The sequence below is a fragment of the Pleurodeles waltl genome, chromosome 4_2 (assembly GCF_031143425.1).
Source record: "Pleurodeles waltl isolate 20211129_DDA chromosome 4_2, aPleWal1.hap1.20221129, whole genome shotgun sequence".
Taxonomy (NCBI): domain Eukaryota; kingdom Metazoa; phylum Chordata; class Amphibia; order Caudata; family Salamandridae; genus Pleurodeles; species Pleurodeles waltl.
Genome location: NC_090443.1, coordinates 1,039,583,060 through 1,039,607,922, shown reverse-complemented (window position 1 = coordinate 1,039,607,922; position 24,863 = coordinate 1,039,583,060). Strand labels below are relative to the sequence as shown.

The 24,863-nt window shown below is 45.1% G+C and overlaps 1 protein-coding gene across 1 annotated transcript in view; it reads left to right on the top strand.

The window, feature by feature from the left end:
• The window catches only part of LOC138293678 (N-acyl-aromatic-L-amino acid amidohydrolase (carboxylate-forming)-like), a 30,897-nt gene that overhangs the window by 2,057 nt on the left and 3,977 nt on the right, over positions 1-24,863 (top strand). Inside the window, exons 2-6 of the mRNA XM_069232983.1 lie at positions 10,779-11,031; positions 12,606-12,801; positions 17,056-17,146; positions 18,026-18,133; positions 24,067-24,176. Of these exons, the coding sequence (XP_069089084.1) occupies positions 10,799-11,031; positions 12,606-12,801; positions 17,056-17,146; positions 18,026-18,133; positions 24,067-24,176 (738 nt within the window). The 5' untranslated portion in view covers positions 10,779-10,798. The remainder of the gene's footprint in view (positions 1-10,778; positions 11,032-12,605; positions 12,802-17,055; positions 17,147-18,025; positions 18,134-24,066; positions 24,177-24,863) is intronic.

The window sequence follows — 24,863 nt, the reverse complement described above, 5'->3', positions numbered from 1 at the left end:
CCTCTCCAGCCCGAGTCCATGTTGGTAGCTGGCCGGGCACGTGTCTGTGGGGCTGGGCACGTGTCTGTGGGGCCGGGCACGTGTCTGTGGGGCTGGGCATGCCTTCATGTGTGTGAGCCGGGCACGCTTCCGTGTGGGTGGACAGTTGATGTCTCCGTGGGGTTGGGCTGGCCTTGCCTCCCTGAGTGTGGGCCGCACGTCTTCAAATGGGTGGCCTGGCAATGCCTTCTTTTTGGGGGGAGCATCTATTTCTAAGGTAAGTGAGCAGTGATGTCTCCACGTGGGTGGGCAGGGCATGGGTCCATGGGGGTGGGCAGGACGTCTCCATGTCGGGGGCAGCACATCTCCTTGTGGGTGGTCAGGGCATGGGTTCATGTGGGTGGGCAGATCTTGGGTTCATGTGGGTGAGCAGCACATCTCATTGTGGGTGGGCATGGCATGGGTTCATGTGGGTGGGCAGGACGTCTCCATGTGAGTGGCAGCACATCTCCATGTGGGTGGGCAGCACATCTCCTTGTGGGTGGGCAAGGCATGGGTTCATGTGGGTGGGCAGGACGTCTCCATGTGGATGGGCAGCACATCTCCTTGTGGGTGGGCAGGGCATGGGTTCACGTGCGTGGGCAGGACGTCTCTATGTGGGTGGGCCAGGCATGTCTCCCAGGTAGGGGGCTTCAGAAAGCGTAACTGGTGTATTTCAGTGAATGACTCTGGAGATGAAACTGAGGCTCTGGGGGTCGGTATTTATCAGTTCTAAACACAGCTGGTAGACTGGATTAAACGTAGTTTATTTTTTTTTAAAATGAGAAAATTAAGAATTGCCATTTTGAAGTTTTAAATCAAGTACTTCCCAAAGGTAACTTGCTTCGTTTGATGAGCGCGAGGGATTATAGAAGGGTGGTCAATATCCGAAATCTTCATCGATCACAGGGTCGCAGGCGCTGTCTGTCACGGCGCTATACTTTCAAAGAGCAGTGACAGCATTGAGTGTTACAAACTCTGGCTGCAGGAGGCCCCACTGGTACCTAGGTATGGTAGCATGTGAAAACACAGGGTGAGTTGCATGTCATAATGGTGAGATTGAAGGATTTAATCAGGTCTGTTAGGGGGGTTAGAAAGATGTTGAATAACAGAGATGATGTAGATATTGGATAATAGGGGAGATATGACAGACTTAAAAACATCCACTGCCGCCCACAATTCGCAAATATCGCCTTACAAAAATATTAACATTTAACTATTTACTGTAGTATATAGCGCTGACGAGCGCCAAATGGTGGCAAGGCGCTTTGCAGATGTTCAGGTAAGTGTTGCAAAGGTGGGGAGAGTACGCTGTGAGTGCAGTAAGAGCCATAACTTGACAGCATACACAAGAGGGTGAAATAACATGTTTACATACATGATGCTGCTGGTGACCTCTCTCCATGAAGACTTGTTTCCGGGTCTTTTCCAGGGACAGCGATTGTCCCTCAAAGGGAGAAGTGTTATTGGAAGAGCACAACTTTCAGCTCATTTTTTGTGGATGTCATTGGACGTAGCATCCTGATAGCTGCGTGAAATGGTCTCCAGATTTGGGGAATTCGGGTTTTGGGTGCTTCTAAGCGCGTGTTTGGCATTTGCCCGCACATATGCGACATATTGCCCCAGTCCTAAAATATGTGGAAAGGAGTTTGGTTGGTGTTAGAAATGTGATCCGGTTCAGTACATTTGTAGGGAGGTAGTTATGTCTGGGACATATTTTGGGGACTGCCCACGCCAAAGAAGGTAGATGGGGCATCATTTGGGGACGGCCGACTCCAAGGCAGGTGGATGGGACATAATTTGGTGAGGGACTACCCCAAGGAAGGTGGATGGGGCACATTTTGGTGACTGCCCACTCCAAAAAAACGTGCATGAGACATATTTTGGGGACTGACCATCCCAAGGAAGGTGCATGGGACATATTTTGGGCACTGCCCACACCAAGGAAGGTGCATGGGACATATTCTGGGGACTGCCCAAGCCAAGGAAGGTGCATGGGACATATTTTGGGGACTGCCCATGCCAATGTTGGTGGATGGAAGAGCAGCTTCGTCAGGACCACTAGTCAGTATAACAGGAGGCTGGGCAGGGCAGGGTGCAGGCGCGGTGCCATCAGCACCCGCTGTGGAAACAGTGACAGACTTGGCCAAATTCGGCAGATCCATACACCTGGCATGGACATTGCTAAAGGACATATTGCTGGACTTTGTCCCCCACCCCCAAGGGGGCACCTTCCTGCACAAAGACAATCCTGAGAGGTGTTTTCTTCTTTCTATGTGTCCTGCAGAATGCAGCACACATGTAAAGAGGAAAAACGAGGAGAAATTAAGCTATTTCTCATGCTTACGCCTCTCCTGGGTGGCGTCTCTTTTGAGGAGAGTCCCTGTTTTACAAGCTCTTGTAAATCTGGGAATGCATCGAAATCCATGGATGTTGCATGGGAACAGCCACCACAAAACCCATGGAAATGCCTACCTGGCGCGCATTAATGTAACGCAGGGACTTGCGCTGTGTTGTGTTGCTCGAGATTTATGAAGCCTCGTAGGGCCACGAAGTGTGGTCGTGCGTGGCTTCATAAACATGACTTAAGGTTTGCATTTCTCCTGCACCACATTGCGTGGTGCACCAGCGCCACAAACCGGGTTATAAATGTGGCCCTTAGATTTTACCACTTTTATCAATTTGATTTTAGCTCAGTTAAAGGAAGTGAAATAGCGTCACGCATGAAGTGACGTTTATCGCTTGTTCATTTATGAAGTTTTCGCAGCTATTTTCGCCACTTTTGTAAAGGTTTTAAGTAATCATACAATAAAGCTCATTCATTCATTCATTCAGTGTGGGATGCCTTCACCGAGGCAGGGGTTGTGGCATCGCTTCCCTGGTCCCTGCCCCAGAGGTGCCCAGGCTAGTGGTCTGCACCGGGGCACGGGAGGTTGTAAGGTTATCGTGAGACCAGTCTCTCTCAAACAGGATGGGTGGGTAGCACTCAACCGGAAGAGCAGGGTATTCGTGAAACATCAGCACCAACTCAATCTGACCGCGGTAGGCGCTACGGTACCATTTGGAAACTCCCTAGCAGAGTGTTGAAAGCGCTGCGAAGCCATGCAAATAGCAGGAAGAGCCCTCTACAGAAATTATTTGTATTTTTTGGTAAAGATAGACTGCCACATACTGCCACATACTGCTGGCTCGGGGCTAGTGGTACCATAAGATGAGTCAAGGAGAAGCCTTAGGACACCACCCCTAGGGGCATCACATTACAAGAAAAGGCCTAATAGAATGCTTTTTTATTTGAGGATGGGCTGTGTTGCAATGGCAAAATGCTATTTTGCGTGGACTGCCCAAAACTCTTACACAGCAAGAGCTTGTCTCTATACGAGTGCATGTCCTGGCTCAAAGAGTGTGTGGGTGCAGGGCCGGCTTCTGTGCTGGGGGCGCCCATTGCGACAACCTTTGTGGGCGCCCCCACCCACCCCCAAAAAACATCTACCCCGCTCCACCAGTGCCCCTCATCTCCCCATAGTCTCTTTCTCACAAGCATTACGTTTGTGTTATAGCGCTACCATACCAGTGTAGGGTGTCAGAGCACCTTACATCACACACAATATACACAGCCAATGAAAATGAGGGTTACAAGGTGTATGATTCACACGTCACCAATACTAGTAGGCAGTATATTTTAAGAATGTTTGGAATGGAGAAGAGCAAACTCCGCATTTAAATGGGCAGGTGATGGTTTTACTAACAAGAATGTACTTCTACCCAACTGGACCCTTTTAGGAGCTTTAAGAAAAGGAAAGACTGGGGAAACATAGGTATGGAGGTTTTTGGCAGGGTAGTGACCTGTACCAGGCAGTTTTTACGCAGTTCATACCTCATTGAGCAATATTAGGGTTGTAGCTTAGGAACTGCAGGTACCAAAAGGATCTCTGTGACAAAATCAGCAACCCACTGAGCTATCCACATACAATTACAGGGGGTGATTTGCGTGATACACGTTCTGTGCATCAGGCACATCGACCCTCTGCGCTACTTCAGCATGAGCGGAAACTGACCCGAGTCAAAACCTGATCCCTCTCACTCTAGCACCAACATTCATCACCACAGTCATCCTGACACTTTTATTGTTACCTGAAAACTGCCGGACACACAAGGAACTCTGCAGCAGCCGCTTTTAAATCCGTGTTATTTCTAAACACCCTTGCCCCACCAGCAGACAGCGTCAGGTGCGACTGCACCGGTCGCACCATCCTAGAGCCGGCGTCGGTAGCTCTTCTAGTCCCGAATGTCCTATTGGTGTGGTTTATTGCAATGCATATTGTGTGTGTGCGTTTTGTCAACATTGTAGACGCTAAATGCTTGCTTTGTATGACTAATTAAAGACCTCGAGGCGAGGGCATCCGCCCTGCAGTGTGTGTAACGAGGGGTAATGCGTCTTTGCGCTTAGCTCTGCACTGCCAGTGAGTGCACCAGCGCGGTGTGAGCGTCACAGTCTGTGTGAAAAGCCCAAGCTGGACAGCTGGTGTTCGGCACCCAGGATGTGATTAATTGTTGATGCAGATACTCAGTTGCCATGCCACTGATGCCCGGTTACACCAAAGAGGCCAATGACAGAATGGGCATGCGGAGTGTGGAACCTTCACGTGGTCAGTCCACAGGGGGCTGGCATTGCATGGGCATGGGGGCTGGCATTGCATGGGCGTGGGGGTTAGACTTCCCTAACCCGGCAGGACAAACCATTCTTCAGCTCACATGATAGGGTCTACATGCATGGTCTACACATGACGTGTGGATAGCGCCTGTATCATACCAGTACCAATTATGTATCCTCCTGTGAAGCTTTCATCCGTCTGTCCATCCATCTGTCCGTCCGTTTCAGGCTCTCAACCATCCGTCCATCCACCCATCCATCAATCAATCCACCGCTGTACCCGCCCATCTGTCCGTCCGTCCATCCATCCATTTATCCATTTCAGGCTTTTATCCATCTGTCCATCCACCCACCTGCACGCCCGCCCATTTATCATCCCTCCACCCATCCATCTGTTCTTCCGTCCGTCCATCCTTTCATTGAGTCATCTGTTAATCCACCCATCCATCCCTCCTTCCATCTGTCCTTCCGTCCATCCATCCATTGATCCATCTGTCAATCCATCCATCCCTCTCTCCATCCATCCATCCGTCCGTCCGTACATCCATGTGTCCATCTGTCCAGGCATCGGTAAGTCCTTCCGTCGATCCATCCCTCCATTCATCATCCGTACGTCCATCCGTCCATGCATCCATCCTTTCATTCATTCATCCATTCATCCATCCATCCATCCCACAGTCACCTAGCTCCTGTGCCCGTTTGCTCTTTAACTCATCCTTGTATGGCTGCACTGCCTGTCACTGTGTGTGTCCGCATGTGTGCCCTCTGTGTGTGCATGGAAGCCTGCCTGTGCATGGGTAAAGTAATGAATGGATGAATGAATGAAGGTACACATGTCTTCTGGACTGTGGGTTTGGATTCCTGGATGCATGGTGGTCTGTGCGTATGTATGTCCGTTGAACTGCGTGCACGGGTCCCTGGAGGATGGTCTGTGTGTGCACGGATGTGTGTAGCTGTGGTATTTCTGCCAACTGTCTGACCGTCTGTCAGTCCTTTCATTCCGTTCGTTCATGTGTGCCCATATGTGTTGCTAGTGACTGTACGTATGTTGCTAGTGACTATGATTAGGTGTGTTGTTTGTGTGCATGTGTGATGTTGACGCCTTTGGCTGTTTTGGTATGTCAGTTTCTGTGTCTGGGGTCCATCTGTGTATGCATGCGTTTCTGACTGTGTGTTTTGGTCTGTGTGCACGAGGACATATATATGTGTGTGCCTCTGTGCACATGTTTCTGTATTCCTGTTGGTCTTTGTGAATGTGTCCAGCTGCTCTCTTGGCCTGCATGTAAGGTTATCTCTTGGTATGTTGGCCTGCGTGTAAGGTTATCTGTTGATATGTTGGCCTGCGTGTAAGCTTATCTGTTGGTATGTTGGCCTGCGTGTAAGCTTTTTTGTTGGTATGTTGGCCTGTGTAAGGTTATCTGCTGATATGTTGGCCTGCGTGTAAGGTTATCTGTTGGTATGTTGGCCTGTGTAAGGTTATCTGTTGGTATGTTGGCTTGCATGTAAGATTATCTGTTGGTATGTTGGCCTGCATGTAAGCTTATCTGTTGGTATGTTGGTCTGTGTAAGGTTATCTGTTGGTACGTTGGCTTGCATGTAAGGTTATCTGTTGGTATATTGGCCTGCGTGTAACGTTATCTGTTGGTATGTTGGCCTGCATGTAAGGTTATCTGTTTGTATGTTGACCTGTGTGTAAGCTTATCTATTGGTATGTTGGCCTGTGTAAGGTTATCTCCTGGTATGTTGGCCTGCGTGTAAGGTTATCTGTCGGTATGTTGGCTTGTGTGTAAGGTTATCTGCTGATATGTTGGCCTGCGTGTAAAGTTATCTGTTTGTATGTTGGCCTGTGTGTAAGGTTATCTGTTGGTATGTTGGCCTGTGTAAAGTTATTAGCTGGTATGTTGGCCTGCGTGTAAGGTTATCCATTGGTATGTTAGCCTGCATGTAGGGTTATCAGTTGGTATGTTGACCTCTGTGTAAGGTTATCTGTTGGCATGTTGGCCTGTACGTAAGGTTATCTGTTGGTATGTTGTCCTGCGTAAAGTTATTTGTTGGTATGTTGGCCTGTTTGAGGTTTTTTGTTGGTATGTTGGCCTGCATGTAGGGCTATCTGTTGGTATGTTGGGTTGTGCAAGATTATCAGTTGGTATGTTGGGCTATGTGTAAGATTATCAGTTGGTATGTTGGCCTGTGTAAGGTTATCAGTTGGTATGTTGGGCTATGTGTAAGATTATCAGTTGGTATGTTGGCCTGTATGTAGGGTTATTTGTTAGTATCTTGGCCTACATGTATGTTTTTCAGTTGGAATGCTGGCCTGCGTGTAAAGTAATCTGTTGGTATGTTGGCTTGTGTAAGGTTACCTGTTGGTATGTTGACCTTTGTAAGGTTATCTGTTGGCATGTTGGTCTGTGTAAGGTTATCTGTTGGCATGTTGGCCTGTGTAAGGTTATCTGTTGGCATGTTGGCCTGTGTAAGGTTATCTGTTGGCATGTTGGCCTGTGTAAGGTTATCTGTTGGCATGTTGGCCTGTGTATATCTCCCTGTAGGGATATTGGCGTGCAGGCATCAGTGCCCGTATGGCTGCATGTATACACATCTCTGTTGACACAGGAGGGCCTGTTGGGCTGCAGCGTTGCCTTGTCTCAGGGCCAGGCCTGCAGGTTGTAGCCATGACTGTGTGATCCTGATGCTGTGTGGGGGCTTCAAGTGACCCGGCCACAGTGTTAGTCTGAGTAACTCTCAGGGCTTAGGAGGAACCGTGAGGTACACACAATGCTTGACGAGTAATGTCTGTTCTCCTACGCAATTACCACTTTTAATGCACACAATGAACAATTCATAGGTTATACGTATGTGCAACTAGTGCAGATCACAACGAGCCCTGTTCTCAAGGAGATGAGTAAATCTACACTCTGAGGATTAGGGCTTTAATCAGTCTCAGAATCCACAGGTCAGGACTGAAACCCGTGGCAGCCAGAGGTTCCAAGCCCACCCCTGACCCCCTTCCTGACCCAGCAACGACTCAGGGAGACTCACATGCACATCCCTACACAGTGCACAGCAGGCATGGAAAGTGCCATCACATTCCCTCTTTTCCTCTTCACAGGACAGACATCTCTCTCTCTGGAGAAACTCCTTCCTTTGTACTCCCACCAGTTTAGGGGATGTACAAATGCACTTCCCACCCCAGAAAGGGATTTACCCCTGTGCTTGTCAGTAGATCACTTCCAATTTTTTCCACATTAAAAAGAGCTCAGAGTAAAGTTTGTGAATACCCACAAAGAACTAGGGGGCGTGTTTACAAGGCCCGTGGCGCAGGGCAGCGCATCAAGTGACGTTACTGAACTACCCGCGCCACAGGGAACGGGCAGAAATGCACCGTTTCTACAAGATACGGCACATTTCTGTCCTCCCCCCCCTGCGGTGGCGCACAATGGAGTGCCCAGACGCAGGCACCCGGGCACCATCCATGGAGGCTTTTTCCTTTTTCGATGAATGCAGCACACAAAGAGGGAAAAAATAGGAGAAATAAAAGATATTTCTCCTCGCTGCGCCTCCCCGGGGGAGGCGTAAGATTTTGACGCATTCTCAGTTTTACAGATTCTTGGAAATCTGGGAATGCGTCAAAACCCATGGGTGTTGTGTGTGAACACCTACAGCAATGCCAATGAAATGCCACCCTGATGCAGTGAAGCAACATAGCGATTTGCTCTGCATTGGCCTGCACCATATGTTCAACGCCACGAATAGCCATGCAAAGTGGCTTTGCGTGCCTTATAGATATGGGCCTGCACAGTGCGCCACGGGTGCCTTACAAAAAGTGACGCACCGAGGCACAGGGGGCTTGTAAATGAGCTCCTAAATTTGTGTGTGTGTACACAAACTCACAAGGCCTTACAGCTCTGGGACACCTCAACCAAACCCCTGGGAGCACAATGCAAAACCAACTTTGACAATTCCTATAGCTGTTTTCCTTTCAACAACTATAGTTGGGCATGTAGATCAAACTTACTCGTAAAACGGCTTCGTGAATCTGCAGAATTGAATGGGCATCTTAGCACTCGTTCTTGGTGAAGTGCCCTCACACCACCTAGGTGTCATACAGAACCCTATAAAACTTATGAATGATGTCAGTGTAATTATAAGGCTTTAGGCCTCAGTGGTGAACTATTAAAATCACTGGATTTCTCAACTCGGGCAACCTTCCCTATCCAGGACCCAATCGAACGAGATTCAATGGTGCTTTGCTATCAAGCTTCTGATATCGCCTCCGCGCAGTGTCGGATAGCGCTCTGTCGCTCTGTTCTTTTCCCAATGTCGTACGTCAAAATATCGGCTTCACTGATAGCGACTTCATGATATCGTCACCAAGGCAAGCATCCCCCGAGGAATGTTGATTTACTCTTCTAACTCCACATCTACTTACCTTGACGATATAGTGGTAGTCGATATTGTGCCGAAGACACCAGTGCAGAGCGATACGAAACCTCAGTATTTTGGTAGAACCCCTCCCCACCTGGGATCTCGCTCTTTAAATACCAGCACACAGGGTGACAAGTCTGTGCCTAACCTGTGGCAAATTTCAGCTCATCTGAGAGATCCCATCTCCCACCGGTGAGGTTTCTGCATGAAGGAAAGGTTGTTGGTTAGGTGTTTGGTCTGTGGGTCCAAGACATGTACTCTAGTGTGTAAATTTGTTTACTCCTACCTCATGGTCTCATTACTTCTGTGATGCAACATTTCTGTGAGATGTTTGCCCTACCAAAGCTTTATCTCATGTAGGGTTTAAAGAACCTCTAAGCAGTTTTATTGAGCAGGTTTGGTGTTGTCCATACCTGATGTCTTTTCTATGATCTTGATTGAGGATTCGGTCCTCTGAGAGGACCAAAGTGACCACCGAGATGTACTTCTTACACCCGCGAGGGAGCAGCCAGGAAAATAAAATGCCCCCGACTTTGAGCCCTATGACATTAAATAAAAGAGCAAAATGAGCGATCTCAATTTTTCCTATGAATGCCGGTGAGAATTGTTCACCAAAGGAAAATTTGCAAATAATTGTGCATATTAATGCATTTGATGGCATGGTTTTAAAGGAATCTGGTCAGAAACTGCATTTACCCGTATTCACCTCTTTCATTCTTTCTCTGTACTTTTTTTTTTCCTTTTGGTCTTTTTTCAGTGTCCTTTTTTCCTTCCTGCATTCTATTGTTCTTTTCTTTTTTCCATTCTCTTTTTATTCATCTTTCCATTTTTCTTTCATACCATCTTTCATTTTTTATACCTTTCTGTTCTTTTAATATCCTTGTTTCATTTTCTTTCCATCCTTCTTTTTTAAATTATTTAATTATTTTCGTGTTCCTTCCTTTCTCATGATCTTCTTGTCCTTTCTTCTCCCCTTCATTTCATCCTCTGTTCGTTTTCTATTCCTTCCATTTGTTGTTTCTCTTTTTCCATTACCCATCTCTTCTTTCCATTATTTCAATTTATTTTCCTGCTCTCCATAATTGTTTCCCTCGTTCCAGTTTTCATTTTAATTATTCGCTCTTGCACCTTTTCTTTTTGCTGTCCTTCGTTCCATGCTTCATTTTTATTTATTTCCTTCTATCTTTGTTGCTTTTGATTACTTCCTTATTTTAATTTTCATTTGTGCCGTTCTCCATCCAGCTTCCTTTTTGCTTTTCATCTTTCTCTCCTCATTGACATCCTACCCTCCTTCCATTTTCGAGCTCACTCACTCCATTTGCCTCTCACTTATTTTATCTTTGGTATTTAAATGATTTCTCTTTCTGTCTATCACCTTTTGGCTTCTTTGGTACTCTTTGACCCAAATCTCACAACTTTGTCAAGGTAATTATTATTTCCCTGCAATCGACAGATCAAAGTTAGCAAGGGCCATACATGTATTTATTTTTCTCCAGTGGCACCCCCGTTTAAGCTGGTAAAGCCCCCTTGGTCACCCTTGTCAGACATTTTACCACATCTCGGTAGTTATGGGGAGCACCTAAGAATATCAGAGGTGAGGCACCTTTGTCTCCCTGCTGGTCCATGAGCAAAAGAGTCAAATCATGCTGACTAACCAGGGGTCTTGGTGGCAACTTTTTCTTTTCAGGGGCGTATCCTGCTGTTAGGATGACAACCCAAGTACCCTCGAAGCCGCTGACTCGTGTTGTCGTGAGCGGCTCCACCCATGGCAATGAAATGTCGGGGGTCTTCCTTGCTAGGCATTGGATTAAAGACCCTTCCGAGCTGACCCGTTCCACCTTCAGTGCCACAGCCGTCATCGCCAACCCGCGTGCCATGGAGAAGTGCGTACGGTACACTCAGCAGGACCTGAACCGCAGCTTCAAGATGGACTACTTGGTGTGAGTATCTCTCAATCCCTCTTATTGCTATCGCTTTCTTTCTCTGGAGCATCACCCCTGGAGTGGCCTCCCTTGAGCAAACTCACACACTGGACCACCATAGGCATCCAGAATCACAAGGATCAACCTCACACACAACACCATTGATGCAACCCAGTGCAGGAGAAACCAACAGCCAGATGTACCAAATCACATGTTTGCAATTTCCTAATAGCAAATGTTAGCGATTCACTATTAGGAAATCACAAACTGCGGTGTACAACAGTGTGTTTGACACTGTTAGCAATTCGCAGTGGGTCGCAAGTTGACCTTCATCATTAATATTCATGAGGAAGGTTGCAATTTACGACCCATTGTGAATGGCTACAATCACAGGGATGGTGTCTGTGGTTGCTTTTTCAGTGAAGCAATTGTTTTTGTAATGCAGCCCGTTCTCCTGATAGGAAAATGGGATGCATTACAAAAAGACATCTGAAAAGTTTTCTTTTCATTTGTTAGGAGTAGGCAGTGGTCTGCGGGACCACTGCCTGCTCTGAAAAAATGTTGGCATTCCCATTCGCAAAGAGGAATGGCTTACCACCATCTTGAAGTTGGTGGTAACTGTGAATGTTTTGCGACTTAATTCCCCGGTTCCAAAACATTCCTACATACCAGTGCGACTCGCTATTAGGAAGGACGCACTTGGCACGCCCCTTCCTAATATGATTTGCTACCCGCTTTGGGATTAAGTAATAGATCACCAAATCGCAAAATATGGTCTTGTACATTCAAAAATGCTTTTTTCTGGTTGCAAAGGGCCCGATTCTGCAAATCAGACTCACAAACACAACACACGTCAGCAGGGCCAATAGGCATGATCGCCCTTCTTGCGCAATGATTCGTGATTGAAGATTACCGGACCACTTTCCTTGATCCCGCCTCCCTTGAGGCTGTTCCCTCCCACCCCATCCTCACACCTTTCCTTTGTCCTCTTCTTTTTTTTCTTTTACTCTTAAGTTGACATCATTATGTTTCGTATCTTGTTGAAGTCATTGTGCACCCTCTCAGTGCAACATGTGTATTGCCATTAACCATTCTGAGGATTAAAAAAAAATATTTTTGTTCTTATGTCATGGTTTGTATTATTGCACTACTTCCTGATTATAAATCTCATAAACAATTATAAAAAAGAGGCCCAATAGGGGAAGTTACCACCATCAAGCACACAGTGTAAAACCTCCAGCACAATGGTTCACTCTTGTTGGGACCATCATCTTAGGCACACACACAGACACAAAGCTCTACTAATAGGGCCCAAACCTAGAGAAACCACTTCACTCAAACACAGACGCTCACACAACCACACAATCTCCATCAATGCAACCATCTCACAAATACCCACAAAGTTGCACACACACTTCCACCACGAGTCACCAGTCGATTAGGGGTTTACCTTTCCAATGGTAACACAGTCCTCTGTGCATTTCAACCCTGGTGTCTCAGTTCCTGCAGCATCTGCACCTCATAAGTGGTCTCCCAAACCAGGTGTACCTCTGAGGATTCTAGCTCCTGATCTTCCCTTACCTCCTCTGCAGTGCTCTGGACTCCGAAGAAGAGCCCTACGAGGTCAAACGAGCGAAGGAACTCAACAAAATCTACGGTCCAAAGGGCTCTCCGGAGGCCTATGACTTCATGTTTGACATGCACAACACCACCTCCAACATGGGGGCCTGCATCATTGTGGACAGCCCGCAGAACTCCTTCGCCATGCACATGGCAAACTACATTCAGGTAAGGATAAGCAGCTGGTCACCCTCCAATGGAGGTATTTCCAAGGGATGTAAAATCCAGCATGGTGGGTCTTCTTTTTCCATTGTGCACATTTTCTTTGCAGGACATTATCAAGGACAAAACATCCCATCTCCTTATGGTTTCCTAGAGTTAGTATCCATGCGCAACTTTAGCACTGGTGGCGCCCAGTGCGACAATCCTTTTTGGGATGGGGGCAAAAAAAGGCCAGCAGGGAGGACAGTGGAAAACACAGGGTTTGCAGGGGCCTGGGCAGCACAACAGAAATATTCAGGGGAGGCACCGGACAGACAGAGGGAGGAATAAAGCAAAAGTGGTGGGGCAGGGCAGCACATGGGGAGCAGTGGGTCAGGGCCATACACAGTGGCTGCAGGAGACTGGGCCACAGGGAGGAGGCCAAGGGTAGACATGGGGCAGCATGAGCAATGATGCATGAAGATGCTGGAGGGGTACGTATGCCCACACGGCCACCATCATATGCCAATGCACCCACCATCATACATCTACATAGGCAACATCATACATCAGCACACAGCATAGCAACCATCATATGCCAATTTACCCACCATCAGACATCTACATAGGCAACATCATACATCAGCACACAGCACAGCCACCATCATAAATCCACCCACCCACCATTATATGCAAACACATCAACTATTATACATCCAGACAAATATCACACTTCAACAAACCTGCTATTAAACCTATCATAAAATGTCAGTACACCCACATTCAAATGTATTTTCACCCACCATCATATGGCTATCCAACCTCCACCATACAACCATGACCCAACATCATATATAGAAGAATATTCCTACCATTACATTTCTGCACAACCGCCAATACACAACAAAACACACCAATCAGACATTCACACAGCTATATTTATACACCCACTTCCACCAACATTCTTCCATACACCCATCAAAAGGTCTTACCTGCCACAACCACCACGCCCACACCACTGTATTGCAATGATATGTGTGTTTTGACCACTGACTCCACGTTGCACTTAGCTTAGCAGCATACCGTCACATTAGTGACCACCAGATTCATTTTGCCTATTGACTTTATCTTAGCATTAGACACTGCCACGTTAAAAGCTGCAAGTAGTTTTCCACATTGTACAATGTGCACATATTTTTATTCTTTGTGTTTTTCCCCACCAAGGGCTTAGGCTGATAAGAATGTACTCAGACGGCAGGGAACGGACTTGTTTTGGATTGCCACCTCGTGATTGTGGCCACGTCCCAATGTGTTATTTTCAAAGCAGGCCTATAGCAATCAGCATTTTTTGAATAATAAACTTCTGCAGGAAGAGGGAATTTCTAGAATTTTCCTCTCTTGTTTGTTCAGAGTATAAGAGGCCGAGACCAGATGGACCGGGGACAGAGAGTGTTTGCAGATCTCAGGCACATCCAGGACACTGGGGTGTGCCATCTTTCCCGTGAGGATAATTGATCTCTCTCTCCTCGATCGATTCTGGGATCTGGCGATTTGATGCTGAATAGGAGGGAGGTGAAGCAGTGATGCCCTTTTCTCCTGGTGATGCATATTTTTTCAGTTCATTATTTGCTTTACATTATAATATAGATACATATATTTGATGTGTATATTGCACTGGAGAATCATTTGTACATTCTTTCATTTCATTGCTGTGACCATTTTTAAACGTGTGCTTTCAACATACTAATCTCCTTTTAGGAACCTTGTGTAGTGAAATAATAAATGTTTTCTTTGGACTACGAAGCGCATACCAGAGATTTTTGTCAGTGCATGAGTGTTTCAGCTTGGTCATTAGTGAAGCAAAACATGTATGTACAAAAACCAACAGCAGACCCCAACACACCCCAACTACAACCATCATACATGCTCACATCCGATATCATACATCCACAATCAGAAGCCAATGCACCAAACCTCATGCACCATACAACCACTTATCGATACTGTAACATGTCACTCCAAGGACCATCACGCATCCTTCTATAAGCATGTAGAGAGAATCAACGATTCTCACAAACACATCTCAATGTAAGCTTTTTCAAGTAATATCAAGGATGGGAGTTAAAGTAGCCTGAAGGGCTTCAGACGTGAGGTGAAGATTTGAAAAAACAAAAAATACCTAAAAAATAAACTAAAGTTGATAATGAAGTAAGGTTGATGTATATATAGTATTTGGTAAATCACACAACTCTTCAAACAACAAGTAACACACTACACAATACAAAATGTCAATAAATCGTCAACATTTGTAAATTCTCTGCTACGTAAAAACAATTCACAGAGAGAAGGAGAGGCATGATGGCTGGTTCAAAGCCAGGATGAAATTCCTCTCTCTCTAATAACGCTCTGATCTAGTTTACATATATTCTGTCTGAACGCTGTGAATATTTTCAAAATAAACAATTAGTAGTAAAGACCTTTTAACTTTTCACTTACTTACATTCTGGGAAGCCTTGATTATTGTTTAAAGCCAATAAGTTAGAAGCTAAGATATCAATTTCTACAAAAACGTACTCATTATTTAAAATAATTGCACAAACACACAGAAAACACATGAATATATTCATGCAAACTGAAGTATCATGTTGCACTGAATAAGAACATTAATAAATATGCAATTATGTTTGAACCATTTACCTAAGTAATCAAACATAAAATTCAATAAGGGGATAAGTAAAAAAATAAATATACGTTGATTACAGCACCCCAATGCTGAGAACACATGAAAAAACAAAAGGCTGTCTAATAAGGGCAAAACATTGTGAAATGCACCCCATAACTGGTGACTTTTACTAACAAAGCTCTGCAGAATGGTTTGGAGTTTGTCATTGTGATGAAAAAATCCACATTTCCCAAAGACCCTGTGAAATAAAGGAATTTGTACTACAGGATTTAGTATTTAGTACAGTGACGTAGCTGAACATTATGATATAATTATATATATATATATATATACATGTATATATATATATATATATACATATATATATATATATATGTGCGCACAGAACAGGTAATATATATAGGTAAGAGCCAGTAGTACAGCAGAAATATTTTTGCAATATACTTTTAAAGTTAAATTAGAGTGACGTAGAACAAGCTTGAAGCTAAAGCATTCCACAAGCTCACACTAGTTATGCTGGTCAGTGTGCCACCGTACTATTTCCATCTAAGGGTCCAACGCAGGGCAGAGCTTCTGGTGCACTGCTTTACATGAAAATAGTTCATTTATTATTCAGGCAATGTACAATTTTCCAAATTCTTTCAACAAGAACCAGCCTAACATCTTGTGATCTTCTGTCAAATGCTCAAATTCACAATCCTAACCCTGACTGCCCAGTTCTGAACTGCACTATAGAAGCTTGGAAAAGACTACTGTATTTGTCATTACATGAAATGTGCACTTTGCAAGAGGGAAGTAGCTTCAATGACCACAGCTGTTTAATTACCAAAAGACATTGCAGTGAAAGAGAACATGTAGGGCTGTGTCGAGGTCCCTTTTTCTGCATAGTCTAGGCACAACTGGTATCTGTGCACTTTTTTTGGCGTCTTGAGCGGATACATTAACTTAAAATGTCTCCGAGTTAATGCATGTTTTTCTGACAAAAGACATACTCTGCTTCTCTTCATGGGCAAAAACATTACTAGAAATCTGCAAAAACTTTCTCCAACTTTTTTTGAATTTCCTCCACCACAATAGTCCCAGTGATTTATTTTAAAAATGCTAGGTTGATATAGGCCAGTAGTTAAAAAGATTTTTAAAATCCAGCATAGGAGTTTCCACTACTAAGGTAATTTATGAGTATTTACCTCCTTTCAGTTTCACTTCAAATCCCTCATCTACATCTTTTCCTCAGGTGCAATACGCTTGTTCCCTCGCTGTGCTAATACCCCTGAGAAAAAAGATGCTAATCGTACTTGCACAGAATGTAAGGATCCTTTTCCAACTTTGAGTGCTACAGGTGACCTAAACATATTAGTTGAAACAAAATATGGAATCAGTCCTTGTCCACCTGTGTCTTACTATGGGAGGGATTAAAAATATTCCCTACAATTAAAAGTTCTCGGAGCGGGATTGTGATCCCCTGGGATTGTCATGAATGGCCCAATCTCCTAGAAAGCCAGGATCTTGGCCAACGCTGACGGCTGTGGTACCACCCTTTTTAGATATCTTAAGGTTCCTGCTCTGTCACTGATCTCTTTAATTATCTTTTCCATTAGACCAATTATATGCAAAAGTGTCCCATCTATGTGTACAAGAAGGGGGATGAAGAATCATACACCATCGACTCCATCTGCAAGAACGGCGTGGGTGAGTCTGGCTCGAAGCAGTCCTGCAATCGTGTGACTCGGCTCTAAACTGCGTGTATGACTCAATGGATGGTGTGCGGGTGTATGACGTTTTGAGGTAAATTCCCTGATGAAGCCCTTGCTCAAGGACGAAACGCGTTGGCTGACCTGGATGTTCAGTATGTGAAGAATAAAGTGTTGTGAATACTCAGGTCTATGTCTAGTCATGTGCTTATGAACTAAATGGAAGAATCTCTTTACCCATCTGGATGGACTTTAATATGATTAAATTATCTTTCTGTCCTTAGTATGGATTCTATTCTGATACCCCAGTGATTGTTTGGAGAGTGCTCCCTGTTCAGTTTTTATTGAGTAAGGAGGACCACCTCACTGAGAATGCAAGTTATCTGTGACTCTGATTGGTGGGTGCTGGAACAGAATGTCCTCTCACACTGGCTATGAGGTAGTACATGTGGGTATGTTATGTGCCCAATACAACAGGAATGGTCACCTCAAAGAGAAAATGGATTAACTGGGTCTATGATAGATGTCTGGTGATGTTAGGAAGGTCACTTCACAGAGAAAAGGTTTTGTGTGGATGATCCCATGCTTCAAGAGACATTAACTCATACTGGTTGCAAGTTGATAACTTGTGTGTGATGTCTCCTACACTGCGAGAGACGTTATCTGATATGGTTACAAATTGATATGGTATGTGATGTCTCTTTTACTGTGAGACATGCTGTCTCACACTCAGTACAAGCTTACACGCTCTCTGAGGAATGCCTGGTGGTGCATGAGAAGTTACCTCAAGTGGATTTTAAGGTATTTTGTGTTGTGGGTGAGGTCTCTCAGGGTGTCAAAGTCTTTCACCTTATACTTTCCAATCTTCTCTTCCCAGCAATGGAGGTTGGGCCGCAGCCACAAGGTGTTGTCAGAGCAGATTGTCTTGCACAAATGAGAGCTCTCGTCAGACATGGGCTGGATTTCATCGAAAAATTTAACCAAGGTTTGAAACTGTAAATACAGATAAACCCTTGCTTTTCATCTGGGTACAGGCCAGCTCTGTGTGACTCTGGGACTTAAAATTGTTGCTTTGCATCCTGCTTGAGAGAGCACCAACCATGTTCTGGAAATCCAAGAAGAGCAATGCACTCTCCTGCCTCTCACAGCCTCCACTAATGGCCACATACTCAAGGATATGTGCACCAGTGGTAAAAGCAGGGAATAAGATAAGAGAAAAAAACAGGGTCACTGAACTGCACCACTGTGACTCGTTGATTCTGCTTGGTACTGAGGTCTACAAGACATAGTGGTTTTCAGAGATCTCTTGAGAAACTGTAGACAACAGCCCTTCATTTAACTTTATCAGTGAATGGATATACTTTAGTGATATCTATGTGTAACCAACTCCCTGTACTTTGATATATCACTTCTTATTCCTGAAACTAAAAACTAAATATAGCATAAACCAATATATTAAATATATGTGCATATGTACCACTCTCTACCACTAAGATAACTACTTCACAGTTTTTAAATCGGGAGTCATTATATCATGGCCACTATACCGAGAATCACTACATCAGGAATACCATTAGTTCACAACTTTGCAGATGTTTGCAATTTTGTTTTTTAATACATATTACAGAGTCACAGTAGCCACCCTGTAGTTATGGTTAGGATTCCCACAGATAGAAATTCCTCTGATTTTTGCTTGCTAGTAATTTTGCCACCATCTGACGAACCTCCACGAAACTTTGCAGACCTATCCCTTTTCCACATTGACCGATGATGCAAAGATTTGTGATGATTAGTTAAGGGGGTGCAAATAAAAAAGGTAGGGTTCCAAAACACATTTAAACCTGGATACTTAGGGGCATATTTTTAAGGGGTTTGCACCGTTGTTGCGTCACTTTTTGTGATGCTCTGGTGGAACAAACCTCCTAACCATATCTACGAGCCCACACAGTTACTTTGGAAGTTGCTGCGTTGCCTTACTCTGTGCCAGGGAGGCGTTCATAGGCATTGCAATGGGTTTTCTGATGCAACTCCCATGGATTTTGACACATCCTCAGATTTAGAAGACCCTATAAACCTTGGGATGCACCAAAACCTTACGCCTCCCGAGGTGAGGCGTAATTAGGAGAAATATTCTTATTTCTCCTTTTGTTTCCTCTTTCTACATGTGCTGCCTTCTGCAGCACACATAGAAACAGGAAGACACCTCTCAGGATTGGCCCCTTCCCGGACAAAAACAATCCTGCCAAGAACACAGCCACCCTTGAACCACGGTGCCAGGGTGCCTGCGTTGGCGCTAGGCTGCCAAAGTGGCACCAGTGCAGGGGAAAGGACAGGACGGCATTGTATTGCACACATACAGTGCATTCCTTCCTGTTCACTTTGGCATCAAGGTGACTTGCTATGCTGCCCTTCGCCAAACCCCCGTAAATCTGGGTATAAGTACATAGGTGCGCCCATGATATGGTGCCAGCCACATTCATGTTCGCCCACCAGTGGCCTCGGAAGTTCTCATCTCTGTCAGATGGATAAGCCACAGACCAAACTACTTTATTTAGGAGGAGTCTTTTCCTTGCAGTTCATTTTTAGAAACCTGCCTCCAGCTGCAGAGATAGTCCTGCAAGATGTTTGCCAAGAGACCCAAACTGATAATGCGCATGTCATAAATGGAACGAGCCAGTCAGTGGGCAATGCACAATAGCCCTGAAGTTATTTTTAGGAAGGAGTGGTTTTATTGTAACTAGATTATGAAGCTGGTACTCGAGGTGGGTGCCTACAAGGGTGGGAATCCAATGTAAAGTGAAAAAGCGCACTTATAATGTATGGAAAACTTTTTTATTACTGCTGAAGTATGACGTCTGTAGTCACCTGTAATAAGATGTTACAGTAGAGTTGTGACATCATAATCCTAGCCAGAGGCAGCAGCTAAGCTGAAAGGCAGATCACACAGCGTCCTTGCAGCTGCGGGTGAAACCACAAAAACTATGATCAGCCAAGGTCAGCAGAGGAGAGATCCATAGCAGCATGTTTACTTTGTCGTCATAGCTCCTTAAAGGGAAGGATCTCTCTGTATGTTACTATTCATTCTGAGCTACAACTCTTTCTAAACTTCCATGGACATAAACATTGTTGTAGGGGTCATCTGAGGTCATGAGTGAGAATGCTCTTATTAACGTTGCTTTACTAGCTAGGATGCAGCTTAGAGTTCTATGGCACCCAGGTAGGCACTCACGGTGGAGATGTCAGAAGGCGAAACAACCTTCTAATTAGATGAATTTGATTTATAATTTATAGAGCGCACAAATGCCCTTGGACATCTTGGCGCTAACACTTACCAATTCCCTGACCTGGAGCCGTGGGGGGATTGAGGGCTACAAAGGAAGAGAAAACAGCCAGGATTTCAGATCTTTACAAAGGCTCGTCATATTGGATTGACATCCTCGGTGCTTAGGCAGTCCATTCCTAAGTTGAGAGGTGGAGTGAACAAAGCTCCTTCCACCCCAAGAGACTTACTTTCCAACCCAAGAGACTTTCTTTCAATATGAATTGGATCTCATGTTATGCTGTTCGGATGATCTGTATGGCCAAGCTACTATCCAGCCGTTGGACTGGTCCGGGCTGTCCTAATATAGAATTGCAAGTCCAGACTAGGCCCGGGCATAATTTAGCTACGCTGGAGTAATCAGAGTAATTTTGGTAATCATGTTTCTTACAGACACCAGAACCTGCCATCAAGAGGGATGTACACGTCATTCCTCAGTCTATACTCAAGCATAGGCTGTCACCCTCTTATTGTCAGTGTTGGTTTCCTCTGCTTCTAAATCCCTTAACATCAGAACATCAACACTGCAGGCTGCCTTTTCTCTGCACCTTGTCCTGAGCAGAGCAGGACTCTCCTAGGCCTTAGTACTTGAATGTTGATCTGAGGAGAGAGTATTTCTCCACAGCAGAGGTTCTGGATGCTTGGCAGTGCCCCAGCGGCCGCTCAGCCCCGCGTGCACTGGGTGAGAGTCCTTACCATGGTGTGATTTGCACCAGGAGGAAACAACTGGAACAATGCCCCTCCCTGGCATGGTCCACTCAGAACCTGGTGCCACTTAGGACAGTGCCCGTCTTCCACTCACGCCCCAGCCCTACCTTCACAAGTGCACGTCACAGATGCAGTGTGCCGGTACAGAAGGGAGGCGGCGCTGTATACCGAATAGCCAATGTGGTGCTTCCTGATGGTGGGAAGTAGCCAGCAAAACACCACAGAAAGACACTGAAGGAGTAAACACTGGATCACCAACCATTGGCCCGGTTAAGAAAGGTCCCAGAGGAGGAGAACTGTCAGAATGCAGATAATGCTGGCACTGCTCTTGTGCTTCTCTATTCCACTCGCTCTTCTTACAACTCATCACTCTATGCACCGTTCCATTCTTTTCTCCGCTATCTGTTGCTGACTCCACTCTATTCTCCTTTACCTCTCTATTCCTCCCTTCCGACAAAATCTCCATCTAAATGTATCTCAAACTCTCTTTTTCACTTACCCACCTCTTTTTCCTACAGTTTGATGGCTCCTTGTAAGAAATTAGATTATTAATTAGGGTGGGTGACTCCCCACCTCCAGGAAATATCACAACTCTTATCACAGTAAGCCCTGGAAGTCACTAAATGAGCCTGGGCTGAACACCCGGGTATCTGTAGCACAGAGTAGAAAGGTCCAACGTCGGGTAAAGTGTAAAGTATTGATGAAGTACCAAAACAGTAACAAAGCCAACACCCTAACCAACAAAAATCCAAACCGAATTAGAAAAATAGCATTAAAAGCAACAAACAAAACAACATAAAAATGACAACAATCTGATATGAGGAACCGGACACATGAAGTTTTAAGTAGAAACAGCATCAAAAAGCACAAAGGGTCAATGATACTCACTGGTCGCAGTAGACTGCATCCTACCTGCAGTTTGAGGCTGACCGTGATGGAGAGCAGGTCAGATACACCAACCAGGTACACCCTGGTCATAGATTTTACCCACTGACTTTAGTCTTTTAAGTCCCAATCCATCACAGGAGTAAAGCCTCACAGGAGAGGCACATAGACACTCACAGGGTGTCAGGCAGAGGACAACAGCAGGGTATAGCCCAGGTCCAATAGCCACTTGTCAGTTGCAGGAACGGTCTCTTGTGGCTTGGAGTATCCCTGTAGCCTGAACAGAAGGTCAGGCTTATGACCCTTTAAATCCATCTCTTTGTCCTTGGAACTAGAGATAGCAGGTCCAGTCCTTCAGAGAGCAGGCCACTCCTCTTCGGTTCTTTCTCAAGTCCAGGAGTGTTCTGAAGTGCCTGGAAATGCAACATTTATGACTCGCATGGGCTACAGAATGTGAAAGACTCCTGGGCACACCCTAACCCATGGGGTAAAGGATCCCCCCTCTACCCCTATCTACTTAGCACATTTTCAAGGTGGATAAAGTTTTTGGCCACACTCAACTTGGATTCTGAGAGCTGAGGATGTGTGTGTGGAGTGCACTGTAGTATTCATAGAGTCCCCCCAAATCTACCACTTAACTCTAGTTTGTGGCAACCACTGTCCCCCCTCCACCACCCTCACAATAAACAAGGACAGAAGTCTAGTAGGACAAAATCAGGGTTTTCCAGCAACCAGACAGTGAATATACAAAATGTTGTCTTAGCACTCTGTTTCCTTCCTTTCAAGTGCCCCCCAAGTGTTATCTATAAAACCCAGGAGACCTGTCATGCAGGATTTGATACCACAGCAGCAATTGACACTTTAATGCCAAAAAGGTTGCCCAGAGCTCCAACCCTGCATATTCTGTGAGGTTCAGCTGAGTCACCTACGCCTATCCAGGTGAACCTGTAAATCATAGTGACGTATTGTGTAGCACCCACGAGGAATTTAACCTCAAACACACTTATTCAAATGCTCATCACTGACTGGGAGAAGTTGAAAAATGCAAATTAACCCCGAGAAACTTCAGGCATAGAAAAAGGTAATTTCCTAAAAGTTATTTTTCCTTAATATTTATAAAAAATCTGACTTCAAGAATTGAATTGGATTTTCAACAACTCTTAAAAATAGTTATTTTGTATCTAGTCCCATTCCTGAGATACAGATTTAGAATTTTAATCTGTATTCTGCTTTTCTACATAGGACAGCTAGGCCTGCGACAGTGAAAACAAGTTTTGGATGCTAGTCACTTTAAGGACACTTTCAAGTTCAATTTCTACACTTCCTATGTTTAAATACCATGCATCGTGCTTTGTGGGTTACAAGGCCCACACAGGGGTGACATTATTATTTACAAAGGATGTTGCGACATGCCACAAGGGTTTATTTTGACAGTTTGAATTGCAGTTTTTACACTGCTACAGTTTGGCTACATAGGGCTGGCTTGAGCTGTGTTTGCATTGCCACTGTCGTCAATGGAACAATAGGTGCTGCAGTCCACTGGTGGCCTTTAACGTCCAAGCCCTAGCTACACTTTGTACCCTACTCCAGTCGACATATTGGCAAGTTAAATATGCAGATTATGAATATTCCCCTTAAACCATGCTTAGACGGAGAGTACAGGCACCTTACTCCTATTTAGCAGGGGTAAAATGCAGAGCTCCAAAGCCAGCAAAGAATGCAGAAATATCGGGTCCAGAAAAAGGTGAATAACCTGGGGTGATAACGTCTAAAAAGGATTTCCTAAACTCTTGTGTTGTTTTTCTCCAACCATCTTGCGCTCCCATTTACTCCCTCCCCGCTCTTCTCCCATCTCCATTTTCTGTTCTCTTTCTATAGCATCTCACTCTCCTAGTTCTTTGCCTATCTCCCAGTCTTTACCACTCCCTCTCTCCTGCGCGGTCTTCATCCCCCCACCTTTCCAACTACCATTTAATAAGTCTCTTTTGCTCTGATCCCTTTTCCAGGCTCAGCCTTCCCAGCCTTTGACATTGACGCACACACGCTCATCAGCCGTGAGGACTACCCTCGAAACGCAGATGGAGAGATGTCAGGAATCATCCACCCCAAGCTGCAGGTCAGTCTGAAGTATCTCTACCTACATTGTTGCTCAGTGGGAGCTAATATGGAGCTTGGACAACTGGGTGCTGTTACCCGCAAATCATCGTTTTAGGTCTGTTAGTCCAACTGGTTCGCTGATGGAGACAGGACTGTGCTCCAAGAAGGCATCAGTGTTGGAATACGCAGTCTCTGATGTCATGGCGACAGTGGTAAACCTGCACACGTTTCTTGAGATTCACAAATTAGGCTGCAAACTTGGCCTCAGATCCATGTGCCAGCAAACCTTCTTCCTCAGTCCTAGAGTACACGGCTGACCTGTAGAAATAAAGTTCTGTCCCTAATACAATCAATTTATCTTAGCAGACAGAGCTGGTCAAACTGGAAAGGTGAACTGACATTCTGTCTCACAGTGACAACCTGTATCTAAGTTGAGATAGTTTGTGCCAGGCCACCTAGACATCTGAATCTCGCGCACCACTACAACATTTAAAGGAGCCAACTATATCCCAGAGGACTTCTCTTGCGATGAAGTCCAGCTGCAAAGTATCAGTGCAGCCCATAACATAAATAATATTCTATAGTGATGGCCAACATTATAGATTACTTTATTGGGACACACATCCCACCCAGACTGCATTTAGGGCTGTAGCTCATATTTCTTAGCTGAAGTGTAGGGGTGAAAGTCTTGAATGCAGCAACCCTC